Source organism: Zootoca vivipara, chromosome 6 (assembly GCF_965207765.1).
Source record: "Zootoca vivipara chromosome 6, rZooViv2.hap1.1, whole genome shotgun sequence".
Taxonomy (NCBI): domain Eukaryota; kingdom Metazoa; phylum Chordata; class Lepidosauria; order Squamata; family Lacertidae; genus Zootoca; species Zootoca vivipara.
In genome coordinates, this window is record NC_142589.1 from 93,224,190 (window position 1) to 93,241,738 (window position 17,549).

Below are 17,549 nucleotides of genomic sequence, written 5' to 3' on the forward strand. Positions count from 1 at the left end.
TCTTTTTGTGCTAATACGTTGAGGTCTGTTCTGGGCGCATTTATTCCCAGCCCAAACGAAACGGCCGGAAATCAAGCTTCTAGTCCCTGTCGCGTGGGGAGGGGGAATCCAAGTCAAGTTTCTAGTCCTCAATGTGCTAACGTGCCTGTTTTTTCCCTCCTCCCCCCCCACTCCCCATTTCTTCCAGGCAGCGCTTTCCCTGACGCCTAGATGACGCAGAAGAGGCTCCAGCCTCGAACCACCCCACTTAAACCCAACACCCCCTTCTGGAAAGTCCCCGGGAGCATCAAAGGACCGCCCCGTCAGCGCGGTTCAGGGCAGCTGGGACGCGGAGGGACCCCACGGCGCAGGATGGCTGCCGGCCTCTGAAGACCCGCACCCCACGAGGAACCGTTCAGCACCCCCCCGTCTCGAACCCCTTCTCCCCCAGTCGCCAAGGCCCTCCGCTGGGGACCGCTGGGGCAGAAGGGCCCCCCACCGACATCCCCCACGGCGTTGCCTCCGCCCAGACGCTGCCCCACGGCGCCCCCCCTGCAGGGCGAGGGCTCCTCGTCGCCGGCCCCCGCGAGGCCCCCCGCCGGCCGAGCCATGAAGCTTCAGGCGGTGATGGAGAACCTCCAGAGGCAACAGAGAGCCCGCCTACAGCAGGAGATGGAGTCGCGCCAGCCTCCGCCGGCCAATCAGGCGGCTGCGCTGCTGGGTTCGGCGGCGGCGGCGACAGCTCTCTCCCGCGGTCGTAGTCAGGAGCCTGCTGCCGCCGAGGAGGCAGGGGAGCCGGAGAGCGCCCGGATCCAGCGGGCGCAGATGGCGGCGCTGGCAGCCATGCGGGAGGCGGCTGCCGGCCTGAGCCAGTCGTCGAGCCCTGGCCCGTCGGAGGCCAGCCGCTGCTCGGTGGAAGAGGAAGATGAGGAGGAAGAGGAGGACGAGGAAGACGACGGAGGGGTGTTCCCGCGGGAAATGGTCTCCGAGGACGAGGAGATGTGAGTATTGCGCCGCCCCTTTATCCCGGAGCGATGAGGACTAGCAGTGCCGGATTTGCGTATAAGCTAAACAAGCTAGAGCTTAGGGCCCCGCTCTCTTGGGGGTGCCAAAAAAAATGTAAATGGGGGAAAAAAACCCGGAGGTACATTTCCAAAATATAAGATAAAAAACTAATAAAATAAAACCTACATCCAGGAACAGTCATTTGTGTTGTGTAGGCTCCTAGGATGTAGGTCATGGGCCCTGCCTGCTAGCCTGCTCCCTAAAATATCCCTGGTTTGCTCCTTTCTATATATAGGGTGCCCACATTCTGCATGGACTGGTTGCAGGGCAACATGGGCAAATGGCTTAAGATACCTATGAGGTCCATCAATGACCATATAGCATAGATTCAACACAACAGTGACCATTTGTTGTTGAAAAAGGATAGCTGGCCCTATAAAGGGCCCCATTACGTTCAGTAGCCTAGGGCCTCGTCAAACCTCAATCCGGCCCTGAGGACTAGCATCTTGAGCTTTTGTTGTTTGGCTTTAATTGCATCCTCATGCTTTGTTTCGTATTGTTTCTATTTTTCGAAATGATTTTTTTATTTGAGCTTCAAAAATACAAAAGTACAAGGAAACTGAATCCAAAAAGCGAGATTATTCTGAATCTCCTGACTTCCTCCCATCCCTTCCCTGGGCCCTACTAACCCTGCTTTCAACTGCATATCACTACTTCTCAAAAAAACCCACAATTGCCCATACGTACCGTTACATTACAAGTGTATTTAAAAATCCTGCCGCCTATTGTAACCTGCCTACAGTAATCTTTTATATAAATGACAAACTTTTCCCATTCGGTTTTTAAAGATTTTGTCTACTGGGTTCCTGAGCCTTCCCAGTTAATTTAGCCATTTTGGCATAAGTCCATCAACTTGCTTTGCCATTCCTCTCTTCCTTCTTACATCTCCGCGATAGTAGCATTCGTGCGGCTGTTGTTGCGTTCAGTTGGTTTTTTTCCCTGGTCCTTTGGGATCTCCGTACCTATAATCCCTAATAAAAAAGCTATTTTTTTTTAAAAAAAACAAAAGTTATTTCAAACATTTCCCCCCCCCCCATTTCATTATATATCACTAGTGTAATTCAGCCCGTTGAGTAAACGGGTGCTAGAACATCCCAGGGTTCGGAGAAGCGCTTGCGCAGCGCTTCTCCGAACCCCGGGACCTGTCCTTGTTGTCGGCGGCAGGGGGACAGGAAAGAAGGAGGAGAAAGCAGCCCTTTCTCCTCCTTCCTTCCTTCCTCTCCCCCAGCCGCCGATAGGAAGGAGACATCCCGGGGTTCGGAGAAGCGCTTGCGCAGCGCTTCTCCGAACCCCGGGACCTGTCCTTGCTGGACGCACACGTGCGCTCTCCCCCCCCGCCAACGCTCAGTCCGGCTGGGAGCAGCGGTTGGCGGCCGCAGGGAAACGGTAGGTGGGGGGGTGGGGAGAGCGCGTTTGTGTGTGTGTGCAGTCTCTGCATCCAATCCCTGTGTCCGTGGGGCACATGCGCAGTAGCACGGACACAGGGACACAGGGAATCTGGACGCGGAGACACTTGCACTTTATTATATAGGATTTCCCAGAATTTTTAAATTACTTTACATGCGTCCACCACATATGGTAAAAAGTACCTTTGTTTCATATTGTTTTTGGCTACACAGTGGTACCTTGGTTCTCAAACGCCTTGGTACTCAAACAACTTGGAACCCAAACACTGCAAACCCGGAAGTAAACTTATTTGTGAACTTATTTTGGAAGCTGAACGTGCTCCGTTTTGAGTGTTACGCTTCCAATTTGTGTGTTGCGCTGAGGTCTGTCTGTTTTTGCTATTTATTTTGCGTTTTTGCTTTTGCTGCTCTTTTTGTTTTGTTTTTGTGGCTTTGTGGAACCCAGTTCAGCTACCGATGGTTTGATTGTGTGACTGCAGTACATTGTTTATTGCTTTCATTTCATGGATCAACGGTCTCGTTTGATAGTAAAATTCACGTCAAATTGCTGTTTTAGGGGTTGTTTTTAAAAGCCTGGGACGGATGAATCTGTTTTGCATTCCTTTCCATGGGAAAGCGCGCCTTGGTTTGGGAACGCTTTGGTTTGGGAACGGGATTTCCGGAACGGATTAAGTTTGGGAACCAAGGGACCACTGTGCCTTTGCACTCTCCAAAGATCCCGGGTTCAATTCTATGCAGCAACTCTTGTTAGGGCTTTAGCCGTACTTTATGCTTTGATCACGGGCCTTAGAGTCAGCGATTGAGCACCTGCTTTTTCAAGCAGGAGGCCTCGGGTTCAATCCCCAATGGTAGGGCAGGGCCGGGAACTCTTCCCCGGCGCCCCAAACCCCAGAGAGCTGCTGCCAGCCAGAGCAGGTAATGGTGGGCATGATGGGTGGGACCTATGGTTTGGTTTAGAATAGGCATCCCCAAACTGCGGCCCTCCAGTTGTTTTGGCCTACAACTCCCATGATCCCTAGCTAACAGGACCAGTGGTCAGGGATGATGGGAATTGTAGTCCAAAACATCTGGAGGGCCGAAGTTTGGGGATGCCTGGTTTAGAACGAGGCACCTCCGAGCCCCACCGATTCCCCCATAAAAAGAATGGCAAAACTCCCCTTAAAAGGTGGATACCCTTTCCCCCCGAAAATAAGACATACCCATAAAATAAGCCATAGCAGGATTTCTACGCATTAGCGCAATATAAGCCATTCCCCGAAAATAAGACGTAGTGATAGACGCAGTTCTGGAGGGCGCCAAGGGAGAGGTGAGGCTGGACGCGTAATAAAAAATAAGACATCCGCTGAAAATAAGCCATAGTGTGTCTTCTTGAGGAAAAATAAATATAAGAGGGTGTCTTATTTTCGGGGAAACATGGTTCCTGCCATTTGTTTCTGGAGGAGAAAGATAGGAGTTGGAGGGGAAAATGAGCTTGCATTTCTCCCAATTTATTATTATTATTATTATTAATTTTGGAAAGTGATTCTGTAAAGGACAGAAGAAGGAAAAAGTTTTGAAAAGACTCAGATTGGGTAATTTAATAAGGCGCTTGCAAGGTTTCTCGTTCCCCAGCTTGGAAAAATAGCAAAGGGGGGAGGGGGGGAGCCTAAGAGAATTCGGATCCTTGGGAAATAACTTGAAAAATCGGTTTCCCTGTCTGCTTTTGACCAGCCTCCTGTTCTCTGCAGCTTCCTTGCCCCACCCTGATCTGCTTGGGGTCAGGAGACAATAAAAACAGGGAGGAGAGACCAGTTTGGCAGGTTCTCCCCCCCCCTCCCCACCCCCTTAAATGCCTGGAGAGCTTTCGATTAAGTTCCTGATCCCTCTCTGAAAAATTTCCAGCTGTTTTGAAAGCGGCCTCAGAAAACATCCAAGCAGGAACTAAGTGTTGTTTGTTTGTTTGTTGTTGTTTAGTCGTGTCCTGTCAGATGGGCGGGGTACAAATAAATAATATTTATTATTATTATTACTACTACTACTATTATTAATTATAGTTACAGGTAGGTAGCCGTGTTGGTCTGAGTCGAAACAAAATTAAAAAATTCCTTCAGTAGCACCTTAAAGACCAACTAAGTTTTTATTTTGGTATGAGCTTTCGTGTATCTGAAGAAGTGTGCATGCACACGAAAGCTCATACCAAAATAAAAACTTAGTTGGTCTTTAACGTGCTACTGAAGGATTTTTTTTTATTTTATTATTAATTATATTTGTGCACCGCCCTGAGAAAGGCTCATTTGTTGTTTAGTCGTGTCCGACTCTTCGTAACCCCATGGAGTCCCATAGCACGCCAGGCACTCCTGTCTTCCACTGCCTCCCGCAGTTTGGTCAGACTCATGTTTGTAGCTTCGGGAACACTGTCCAACCATCTCGTCCTCTGTTGTCCCCTTCTCCTAGTGCCCTCCATCTTTCCCAACATCAGGGTCTTTTCCAGGGAGTCTTCTCTTCTCATGAGGTGGCCAAAGTCTTGGAGCCTCAGCTCCAGGATCTGTCCTTCCAGTGAGCACTCAGGGCTGATTTCCTTCAGAATGGAGAGGTTTGATCTTCTTGCAGTCCATGGGACTCTCAAGAGTCTCCTCCAGCACCATAATTCAAAAGCATCAATTCTTCGGCGATCAGCTTTCTTTATGGCCCAGCTCTCACTTCCATACATCACTACTGGGGAAACCATAGCTTTAACTAGACGCACCTTTGTCGGTAAGGTGATGTCTCTGCTTTTTAAGCTTGAGGACTAGAAACCTGCTTTTCATCTTGAGAGAGAAGGGCCCGTAGCTTAGCGGATGGCGGTTCCGGTTGGGGATATGTTGCCGGCCCGTGCCAACGGTGCTGAGCTAGGTTTTCCTACGCCCCTGACCTCTTCCTCTCTCTGGACCCCCCCAGGAAAGGCAAATGGGCCGAAGAGGAATTCGACGAGGACCTCGGCGAGGAGGAAGAGGACGATTACGACGAGGACGAGGAGATGGCGGAGGAGGGGGTCGCCGCGTCCAGGGAGGCTGCCCGCTCGAGCCCGGGGCCCCCGCTCCTCCACAAGCAGCAGCCCACCCTGCCCTACAGAGGGGAGACGTCCAGGCTGGCCGGCTGCCCTGAGAGACTCTCTGCCTCGGTCCCTCACCTGTCGCAGGTGCAGCCCCAACCGCTGGACCACGGGGACTGGACTTACGAAGAGCAGTTCAAGCAGGTAAGCTTCCGCGGGAAACTTCTTTTTCCCACCCCTTCCAGGTCTCGGCGGGCAAGCCGGATTAAACTCCGAGCATCTGCAACTGGGGTGGATTTCATTTAAATCAAATCGATTTACTGTACAGGTGAAACTCGGAAAATTAGAATATCGTCGGAAAGTGCATTTATTTCAGTAACGCAACTTATTGTTTTTTATTTTTCTTTAATTTTTTTACAAATCCTTTGTTTTGGAAATTCCACAGTAATAAAACAGTCACAATAATACAAAAATAAACAAAGCTAACATCGCTGTTACATTTCATTCATTACATTCCATTTATAATTGACCCGCCTAATGACAAATAATTACAATTGCAACAAATAAAGGCTTGACATACCTTGCTTTGCATGTCATGCATCCATCTCATATATTGGTTTCACCTTTTAAGTTGCATTACTGAAATAAATGCACTTTTCGACGATACTCTAATTTTCCGAGTTTCACCTGTACTATTAGAAATTCATAGACAGATAATTATGAAATTGTTGCTTATATTTGGACAACTTTTCTGCTGTGCTTTATTGGAAGGAGAAAAATAATCATTTCCTTAATAATAATAATAATAATAATATTTTATTTGTACCCTGGCCGGAGCCGGGCTCAGGGCAGCTAACATCATATATGTAAATAATACAATATGCATAAAAGCAAGCAATCAAATCAATTAAAATGCACCCCAAAATTCATCCAAATAAATTAAAGTTAAAGTTAAAACTGGACAAATGACAATCCTCAGGTTAAAAATGAAAGCGGTTAATACTCGCCATGACCAGTTTATTTAACTAAAACAATAACATTACATCCATGTATCCATGTTTGTTAACCGATGTCATTAAATGATTTTTTAAAACAACAACAACAGCAGATGTGAGTTTTGGGACAGATGAAAAACTTAAATCACATCTTTATTTCCTGATGAATTGTCTTTGGACTGTAATGTAACTTAAATGGAAAAACTATCTTTAGAAAGATTTTTCCTCCAAAAGCATTTTATTTTAAAAATCTGATTTAAATGAACAAAATCTGATCTAAATCAAAAAAATACGATTTAAATAAAAAAAATCATTGATTTTTTTTATCCACCCTGGCTGCAATAATCAGAATTTTAAAAATTGGCAAATGAAGCTTTAACGCAGAATGAATGCCGTCGCACGCAGGTTAAAATTGCAGAGTCCGAGGAAAGGAAGCTAGCATCCGGGGGTGGCCTTTTCCCGTTACATCCTGCCTTTCACATGATGCTCGGGGTACCTTATGATTCCGCGATTCCGTGGCTGTCCCACGTATAATTCCGGATTTGCTTGGCTGGCGGAGAGGGTTTGCCTCGAAAGCGATATTTATTGTACGTGTTCATTTCCCAGGGTTTATGTGCTGACCCCAGGTTGGAGAAACAATTTAGAGCAGTTTACGAAAAGCAGAGTAAAGTTAAAAAGGGCGGGAGTCGAAAAAGGGAAACCTTATTCTTCTTTTTTAACAAAACGAAAACCCAGCAATTTGCCAAGCGGTTTGGATCTGCAATGGGGCGATGGGAAAATGAAATATTGTTTTCAAAGTGCCAACCTGGGAGGCCATTATAAAGTCAAGTCTCTTTCTAGGTGTGTGCCAAATTTACTCAGAGTAGACTTGGTGCCCATATCCCTGAATTCAGCTCTGAGCCCCCAAATTCATGCTCTTAAGAGTCGACCCATTGAAATGAACGAGTCGGTTAATTTCAGTGGGTCTTCTTCTCCCCTAGCGATTTCCTGCTTGGATATTGATTCCCGTCACTTAATCCTCTGTTTGGGTGCTTGGAGGGCGGGCAGGTTAGTGCTGAAATGCACTCTGCACGGGCCCAGGGGCTCTGCGAAACCTGTGTTTTCCTAGGGCTGGTTTCTCTGACTCGATTGGAACTACAACTCCCGTGAGCGATGGGATTTGCAATCCGGTTTTTATAAAGGACCTCGTTTCGGGGCTTGAAGGGAGGTTGTTGAAATCTGAAAGCGCTTCCCCACCTCTCCTCCCTTTGTGTGGCTTTTGCTAAGACTGTGTGTGTGTGTGTGTGTGTGTGTTTACGAAAAAGATAAGCCAAATTTTTCCATTTGAAATTGAGCCGTGTCAAAGTCCGCAAGAGTTGGGGGGATGGAAGCTTGCTAGTCTGGAAATTATTTCTCCCCTGGCAAAACGGACCGGCGTCAGCCAGACTTTCCTGGGTGCCGCAATAAAAAAAAAAACGCCACGGCTGTTTGAAACCAGTTCGCCCAGGTTTTGCCTCGATCCGCAACTTTGCTTTATGTGTGCTGAAGTTTAAATAGAAGGCGTTGTGTGTTTCCTTAAAGGGCCCCCTTTTCTAATTCCAGCCAGCAAACGTCCTATATAGGGGATTGGCTTTTGTATTTTATTTTATTTTATAAAGAAAATAGCGTGTTGGGTCACTTTGAATGGTGACGTCCAGAGAAAAAAAACAGAGTTCTCTGCGGCCCGATAGCCTGTTGCTCTGGGGAAGCGGATTGTGTGATCCGAAAGCCTGCCGCGCGCCGAGGAAGAGCTCTGTGTAGCCTGAAAGCTTGCTGAAATGAAAAGCTGGCCATTATAAGAAGAGGACGCTTTTCTTAACGTTCTTAATACGGCGCATGTGTCTCCAGCATCTGGGGGGTGGGGTAGGGAAATACCCCACGTTTTCATGTTTAGCAAGCTTTCGGATCACACAGAGCTCTTCTTCGGCATAGCGGGGTTTCGGATCGCACTGGGCACTTCTTCAAAGTGGCAGGTGATATCGGGTCACAGCTAGCTTTCTCCTTCCCCACGGGTTTGGATTTTGAACCCGTCTAGGTGGGTGGCCAATCTGTGCCCCCCTGCAAGAGCAAGCTTCGTGGCTTAACTGCACGGTGCACGAAGAAGTTAGCATTTCAACAAATGTTCTTTCTTTCTTTCTTTCTATTTTTCTTTCGTCTTCTGGGTTTTTTTTTGCTGGCAATTGCTGCAAGAGATGTTGCTTGCAACAAACTGATAGGAAACATCACTCTGAAGAGAGAGAGAGGAAGAGAAAGCAGTAATTTAACGGCCCCGACCTCCCCCACCCCAAAATCTTCTCCACCCCCCCTTTTTTTAGAAAAAGAAAAACCTTTCCTTTCTTTCCGGCAGACGCTCTCTCCTTGTTTGATCAGTCCGGACTGGGTATTGAATCAGAAAAGCTTTAGAGCTAATAGAAGGAAATCGCTCTCTTTGCAAGCCCTTCTCCCTAGAGGCCGGCTTCCTTTGATGTCTGAGTTGTAAATACATCGGGAATTTGGGGAGGGGGAGGTGGGGAGAAAAATCAACAGCAAACCAAACAGCAGCAGATGGAATCCAGATGGGGAGAGAGAGAGAGAGAGGTTTATTATTATTATTATTATCATCATCATTGTTATTATTATTATTATGAATTATTAACAAAGTGGCAGGAGTAATTTGAAAACAAACGCTTAATCGTTTTAAAGGGAGTCCCGGGAGAAAATTGCTTGCTTCTGTATACCCTTCTGATTCCGTACATTGGATTTTGTTTTTTGTTTTAAGATTTCATTCTCAGGTAAGGGCTGTTTTGAGTACCTTGGAGGTGGGGGAGATGTTTCCCGTTGCCTCTCTGGGCGAGTCTATGCTGTGCAAGGAGGCAAGCTTTCCACTTGCTAATGGTGGGCGACTTTTTGCCCTGTTTTTCCCTTGGGGGGCGGGGGCGGCCTGGGCTGCTGAATCGCTTCCGGCACAGGGAGGTTCCCCGCTGTATATCTGTACGAGTCCCCGGAAGCTGGGGAAAGGCCTTGCACAAAGCCAGACCGTCAGACCACCTAGCTCAGTAACGTCTACACCGACCGGTAGAGGCTCTTTAGGATTTCGGCCGTCCCCAGTCAAGCCTCGGAGGGCGGTGGGCGATTCTAGCCACACACATACCCCAGGAGAGTCTGCCTGCTGCCTCTCTGTATGACTGGAGATACCCCAGAGCTAAACTGGGAGGAGCGGGGATGACGACCCTTTATTTTCTCTTCCCTTTTGGCTTGGAAACTTGGGGGGGGGCGGTTCTCTTTGGCTCGGTCAGCCTCCTAAGTCGCTGCCTCCGGGAGTCGAGACCATGGGGAAGGGGTGGGGGTGGGAGAGAGAGAAAGAGATAGCGGGTAGCATGGCAGGGTGTGTCTGAGATAAGGGGTCACAAGCACGCTTAATTCCCTGGGCGGGGCGGGCTTGGCCAGGGATGCTGGGCGAGACGCCCTGAATTTTCAGCTGTGGGTTCTGCACGTTGAAGCGGTTTCCTCGTGCAGAATTCGAAAGGCTTGACCGTGTATTGTTGAAGGAGCGTCTCCACCCCCATCGTTCTGCCCGGACACTGAGGTCCAGTGCCGAGGGCCTTCTGGCGGCTCCCCCGCTGCGAGAAGCCAAGTTGCAGGGAACCAAGCAGAGGGCCTTCTCGGTGGTGGCGCCTGCCCTGCGGAACCCCCTCCCACCAGATGTCAAAGAGAAAAAGCAACTACCAGACTTTTAGAAGACATCTGAAGGCAGCCCTGTTCAGGGAACCTTTTAATGTTTAATGGATTAATATTGTGTTTTAGTATTCTGTTGGAAGGCGCCCAGAGTGGCTGGGGAAACCCAGCCAGATGGACGGGGTATAAATAATAAATTTATTATTATTACCCCCCCCCCAGCCCACATGCCGATGACGCAGTGGTGGTTAAGGGCGGGGTGTGTGTGTCCCGTGGGCCCACGAGCCAAATGTTCTGGGACTCTCAGCTCCCACTATCCCTTCCCCTTTACGACCCCCCACTCCCTGATCCAGGAAGAGGCACCCCTCTTTCTCAGGCTGGGTGTGTGTGCCTCTTTTAAATAGATGTGGCCGGGCTACCTCGTCCCCAAGGGGGCATTTCCCTTGCTTTCGCGTCCTCTCTCTTCTCTTTCCCCCCGTCCCACCCAAACTGACCTAGACATTCCGCCCCCCTCCATCTCCCGGAGTTGCTTAACATTCCCCCCCTCCCTCCAGCACAGGAAGTCTTGTCCTTAAGGTTCGTGCGATGTTTGCCGACTTCCCAAACCACCTCCAAACCCTTCCTTTCTTCTTTCGGGGCTTTCGTTCTTGGGAGATTGCCGATAGAACGTTGGCGAGAACGTGCTGTGATGTCACAGAGCCCTGGCCAATGTCTAGAAAGCCGCTCAAAGAACAGGAAGCGGGCGAGACTTTCGATTTAGACACCTAGGCATTGCCAGGGGGGGTGCGTGTCGAGGGCGGGGACATTGCAGAGTCCCGGCCAGTGTTGAGAAAGGCACTTGGGCCTCTGGGTTGGCGTGGCCTTCTCATTCTGAATGCGGCGGTCGCTGGTAGCAGTCTGGACCCGTGTTCGAAATTAGCCAGGCGCCAGGCGCCATTTTGTTCCTGGCTGTCGGCCCCTTGCGACCCAAGTGAAGATGCCAGGGTGGCACCAGCTGTCTCCATCTTGGGGGTCCTTGGATCTGCACTGTTTCCGCACCCAAAGACTCCGTCCTTCAGAATCCCCACCCGTTATATTTTTATCTGCAATGTTGGAACGAACTTTTGGACCCCAAGACGCGCTTTTTCTGGGAAGCCCGGACAGGAGCTGTGAACGGCGTCGCCGTTAATCCTCTCCGCTTGCCTTTGCTTCACCCTGCTCACCATCGCGGAGAATGGTCCATGTCCCCGTTGAAAAGAAGAGGCCGAAATATATGCGGGGGCTGTCCCTGGGTCCAAGGGACTTTCCTTCTTTTAAGTTCTCGAAAGAAGCTCATAACCCCGGCTCAAGGTGGTCCTCTGAGCTAGCCAGATGTTTTAACTGAGAATCCTTCGCAGTCGGCCCATCCTTTGAAAAAGGAGACCTTGGAGAGACGTCTTGGCCCCCCCCAAATGGCAACCGGGCCTTCCGTTTTTTGGCGACGGCAACCTTGGTTTAAGGCAGCGGTCAGCAGACTATTTCAGCAGGGGGCCGGTCCATTGTCCCTCAGACCTTGTGGGGGGCCAGACTATATTTAGGAGAAAAAATATGAACGAATTCCTATGCCCCACAAATAACCCAGAGATGCATTTTAAATAAAAGGACACATTCTACTCTTGTAAAAACACGCTGATTCCCGGCCCGTCTGCGGGCCAGATTTAGAAGGCGATTGGGCAGGATCCGGCCCCCTGCCTTAGTTTGCCTACCCATGGTTTAAAGAGCCGTGGGGTGTCCGACTTATATATCCCTGAGTTTCTAACCCTGGTTGGGACTCTCCCTACACACGCCGGGGTTGCAGCAACCGCCGGCCCAGCCTCTGCCCCTCCTCGGAGCCGCTCTTTGGGGTTAAGAAGTCACCCGGCTGCTCGGCTGCCAAGGTCCTCCTTCGCGGGACGGCCCCGGAGGTGGCGGCGGTAGTGCTTTGGCATGCCCTGGCTCGCCGTCTTCTCCAAGCCCCGTTCTGTTTACATTCCTGCGTTCCTCCTCCTCCTCCTCCTCCTCCTCTCCCCCCCCCCCGCTTCTCCCCAGGGCGTCTCGCTGCCAAGCCTCTGTGGCCAACCAGCTGAGCTTGGAGAGTGTTCAAAGCAGAGTCGTCTTCTCCTTGGAGGGGAGCCAGCTGGGACTCCCTGCCAAACGCTTTAACCCTGGCCGGGATCCAGATGCGAGCGCTCGCTGCTCCGCCACGTATCGGCGAAAGGCAATCCCTGAGCCGGCTTTTCTCTTTCACAAAGCACACAAAGTCTTATTGCTCAGACGGGTAGGATTGTGGAGTTGCAAGAGGACCCCAGGGGTCATGTAGCCCAACCTGGTTAGGGATCCATGGTGGTTGGGGGGGGGTTTAAAAAATTTTTTAAATTTTTTTTCCATTTAAATATATATAATCACATTATTATCCATTTTACCTCTCTGGCTCCTTAGAGCAGGGGCCAGCAACCTTTTTCAGCCGTGGGCCGGTCCATTGTCCCTCAGACCATTGTGGTGGGCCGGACTATATTTTGAATAAAAATAAATGAACGAATTCCTATGCACCACAAATAACCCAGAGATGCATTTTAAATAAAATCCCTTGGCCTGTCCCTCACCACCTCCACCTGAGCCACTGCCGGCTCAGGACGCATGCACACTGCAGAGTGTTTGATGGATGCGATAATGGAATACCGAATAGTGTATTTTTTAAAAAAAATATGCCGGGATTAATGATATGCAAAAGGAACCGTGGAAAGAGAAGAAGGGAAGTTGTTGATATTTTGAGGATGTTTACATTAGTACAGTGGAACCTCTGTTGTCGAATGCGATCAGTTCCGGAAGACCGTCCGACTTCCGAAACGTTCCGAGGTAACCGAGGCGCAAAAGGCGGTCGGCAAAATCAATGGAAAAATGGAGAAATGCACCTTGGAAGCTGTTTGACTCCTGAGCCGAGTTCAAAAACGGAAGCAGTTACTTCCAGGTTTTCGGCGTTCGGCTTTGGAAACGTTCGGCTCGCGAGGCGCTCGAAAACGAGGTTCCGCTGCATTTCTCATTGTAAAACAGAACATTTAATAAGAATTGTGTGTGGTGGTTGTGGTGGTGGGGAAGAATTGTAGTCTGCCGGGCATGGCACTAGAGGAAAGAGGAACGGGCAGGGTGGAGGAAAGAAAGCGCCGCTGCAAGGTGCCTGTTCTGTGACCCAACAGACAGGGCTTGGGCTCATCTCCACCATCCGGCCCCCAAGGCGATAGCTTCCTAGGGAGGCAGATCTCTTGGCCCCCACAGAGAAAACCTTGCGCAATTCAGACGTTGCGTCCCGGAACTCTTTGTTGTTCAAAGCATGTGTGTGTGTGTCTTTTTGTAGAAAATTGACCGAGTTACTGGAAGAATTTCTGTTGCGGCTGTTGATTTCTGAGCAGGGCTTCCTCTTTTCTCTCTCTTATTTCTCTGCCCCCCCCCCCCACATAGTCTACCTCCTGCTTTGCAAACCGAGGGTTCCCACAACAGCATCCTTCCTCCTCCTCCCCGCCCCCCGCCGCCACCTTTGGGTGAAGACATCCTTGCGTGGCTTTGCATCATTCTGCAAAAACCCGGCTGCGTGGAAGGGGCCCTTCCTTTCCTGGCAAACTGCTCAATTTCCGGATCGTTTCCACGTTAAACTTGTGGGTGAATTCGTTTGTTTCCGAATCTGCGCAGAATTTTCTCTCTTTGTTTAAAAAAAAAAGAAAGGGCATAATTTCCTTATTACATACCATCTCCAGTTATAGAGAGCGGTCAGAATGACGTTTTTGGCAGGTCTACTTTTGAGTAGGGAAGGCGCTGGGCACAACCCTCTCGGTGATATATTCTTAAACCCACTGAATCATAGAGTTGGAAGGGGGACCCCGCGTGGTCATCCAGCCCAGCCCCCGCTGCAGTGTAGGAATTTCGGCTGAAGCACCCGGGACCGAGGGCCGGTCCGACCTCTGCTTAAAAACCTCACAAAGAAGGAGAGTCCACCGCCGCCTTCCGCCCCACGGCCGGACAGCACTTACTGTGCCACAAGGAGTTGGAATCTCCTTCCTTTGTGATTTGAAGGCATGGGTTCGAGTCCTGGAGCAGGAGAAAACAAGCTGAGGAATAGAATAGTATAGAATAGTCCAGCCCCCTGCCACGGACGTGATTGATTTAGCTTCATTAATTTAAGCAGGTCTGCTCTGAATAGGACGCAGTTCAACACAACCAAACGGACCTTTTCTTGCAGGTTTAGAATGGCCGTAATAACACGTGCGCGCACAAGCAAATTCCAAGCACACCCACCCTCGCAAACGTGTGTGTGGACACAGACACACAAACAACCCCATCGCTTAAATTCTGGATTCTTCGGGGCACGTGCAACCTGTGGTGAGGGGAGTGGTGGGTAAGGAAAGGAAGCTTATTGCAAGGGGGTTAGAGACTAGAAGACCTTTTGGCATCCTTTTCCCAGTTCTCTGATTCCGTGAATTAAAAAGCTGGCTTCCACGAGCCCCTGGTTTGCAGGCCAGACACCGGGAGGTTTTGATTGGATTGCAAAATATCTGGCTCTCTCCCACTATCTCCCCCCCCCCAAAAGAAAACCACACTACCCCCCCCTCGACACGGGCCTTTTCCTTCTCCCTTTATTGAGTTGTGCAAGTTTTGGCAAGGCACCGGAGCCGCTCGATGAATCTGACGCAGCAGTTTTGAGACTCTTCGTCCTCCTCCTCCCCACCGCCAAAAAGCAAAACAAAAAGAGAGAGAGAGGGCACCCAGGAAGCGAACTCCTTCCTCATAGGTTTGCACTAATTAGATGTGCGGGGAGACTCGAACTCGCGGCCCCGGGTACTGAACACCGGGACATTTCAGGGCAGGACGGGCAAAAGGGAATGTTGGACTACAGAACTCGCTTTCGCAGGAGGCGACGGTGGCCACCGACTTGGATGGCTTTGAAAAAAAAGGTTGGACAAATTCATAGAATCGTAGCATTGGGAACCCAAGGCTCATCTAGTCTGACCCCCCACTGCAATGCAGGAATCTCAGCTGAAACATCCGGGGACAGATGGCCGCCCGACCTCTGCTTAAAAAACGCTCTGGAGGCCGCAGTTCTTCCGAATCTGTTTCTGGAGGGGAAAATAGGACTCTTGTGCTCAGCTACTCCTTGGGGGGGGGGTTCCTCCTTGGGGCACCAGGTTGGTTGTGAAGAACCAGATGCACAAATATAGGATGGGGGGGGAACCCGGCATAATAGCAGGACATGTGGAAAGGATCTAGGGGGTCTCAGTGGGCCACAAGCTGGACATGAGCCCGCAGTGTGATGCAGCAGCAAAAAAAAGGTGAATGCTATTCTGGTCTGCATTAACAGAAGTCTAGTGTCCAGATCAAGGGAAGTCATAATCCCAATTTATTCTGCCTGGGTCAGACCACGCCTGGAATCCTGTGTCCGGTTCTGGGAACCACAATTAAAGAAGGATGTTGACAAGCTGGAAGGTGGGCAGAGGCACCACGATTTAAGAAGGATATCGGCAAGGATATTCTTGGGGCAACTAAGATGGTCAAAGGGTCTGGAAACCAAGCCTGATGAGGAACGGTTGAAGGAGCTGGTTGAAGAGGAGATAGAGCCATCTCCCAATATCTGAAGGGCTGTCACAGGGAAGAGGGAGCAAGCTCGTTTTCTACTGCTCCGGAGAGCAGGACTCGAACCCGTGGCTTCAAGTTGCAAGGAAGGAGATTCCGACTCAACCTCCGGCAGCAAGAGCTGGGAACGGTCCTCCTCGGGAGGCGGCGGACTCTCCTTCCTTGGGTGGCCGTCTGTCCTGGATGCTCTAGCTGAGATTCCTTCCTTGCCGGGGAGGTTGGGCTAGGCGGCCCTCGGGGTCCCTTCCATCTTCCATGGGAGAGCTCGTCAGATATTGGAAGTCGGCTGCCATGCCTCCGTTTCCTCTTGTCCCAGGCCAAACCTTCCCAGCTCCTTCAACCCTTGGTGGCCCTGGATGCCTTCCTTCCAGCTTGCCGGCACCCTCCTTAAAATGTGGCGCCCTGAACCCACAGGACTCTAGGGAGGGGTTGCGACCAAGGTGGGAACAGATCCCTCTCTCCCGAGAGCAGGGAATAAACGCCTCCTCTTCGAGCAGGGATACTGGGGGAACTGGTGCCCTTGCCAGATCTTTCAGTAGCCCCAGCCGCCCAGCGAAGGACGTTTCACAACTTCCGGTGGGCCACAGCTCCCTCCATCCCCGTATTCCAGAGACATTCCGCACCGGAACGGGCCACTGTTGTGCCTTGGCAGAATCTCTCCTAATTTTCTTGCAAGCTGAAACCCCTTTTTGAGTCTTTGGGTGCCTTTGGGAGAAGCAGGCTGACAAAGTTAGGTCTCGGTTTTCCCTGCTGATCTCTTTTGATGTCCCTTATTTATTTTCCGAGCCAACAGCAGTTCCTGTCTTCCTTTCTCCTCCGCCCACCTGGCCTCCTCGCCTTTCTAGTTTTTGTCTGTTTTATGGGAGCGTCTAGACTCTTTATGGCCTCCCCGGGAACAACAAACCTTTGCAATCCCTCGGCTGACAGTGACCTCTTTCAAAAAAACCAAACACACACACACACACAACAAAATATTTTATTTGCCCTCTTAATGGTGGGGCAATTTAAGCCACGGTGTTGGCATGGCTGAGCACCTCTGGGCAATAAAAGCGTTTTCTTCTCCTGCCTCCCTGCGTTTTGGGATTGATTCCCGGGGAAGTTGAAGGACTGGGACAAATGAGGCGTTCTGTTTAGGCTTGGAAGGCTTCATCGCCCTGTCTTGTGGTGACCAGTGTGCTCTGTAACTGGCTCTGGGTGTCGCTGTGTTTTGTTTTGTTTTGTTTAATGCAGGCGTTTTTCTCCTAGCCCAAACGGGTGCCGCGAGGTCTCTCTGTTTAGCAAACCCAGCCCATTTGAGGGATAGGGAGAACTGAGTCTTGCCCCACAGCCTTCCCTCCGCAGGAACAAAATCCGCAGCTTGACTCTCAGCTGGGTTTCCACCAATCGAAGCCCAGATGAGCTGTGCAAGAGATCAGCTGCATTCTCTGGTTTTTCCCAGCTATCTTCATTTTCTCCTGCTTGGGCTTCATATCATCACAAAATGGGGTTCCCGTGTCTCTGTCCAACCAGCCTGCACCAGAAATTAAGTCGAAATAATAATAATAATAATAATAATAATAATAATAATAATAATAATAATCCCACCTTCTTGCCTCTGATGAGGACGACAGTTGCTTTTTGAGGTTCTACCACTTAAATCAGGTGATAAAACTCCAGCAAGCAGCTAGTTTTAGTGAGGAAAGGGGGAAAAGCAGAAGGAATTATAGGGATGATAATTCTGTCTGCTCCTTCTTTGACGTACGCAGCCTTTTAAGGCTGATGTGACACTGGGAAAGCTCTCTGCCTTCGCTCCGAAGAAATACCAGC

The 17,549-nt window shown here is 50.0% G+C and overlaps 1 protein-coding gene across 1 annotated transcript in view; it reads left to right on the top strand.

The window, feature by feature from the left end:
- Positions 1–17,549, top strand: part of ARID3A (AT-rich interaction domain 3A) — a 66,020-nt gene that overhangs the window by 10,230 nt on the left and 38,241 nt on the right. The window contains exons 2-3 of the mRNA XM_060275315.2: positions 188–980; positions 5,367–5,664. Coding sequence (XP_060131298.2) covers positions 589–980; positions 5,367–5,664 — 690 coding nt within the window. The 5' untranslated portion in view covers positions 188–588. The remainder of the gene's footprint in view (positions 1–187; positions 981–5,366; positions 5,665–17,549) is intronic.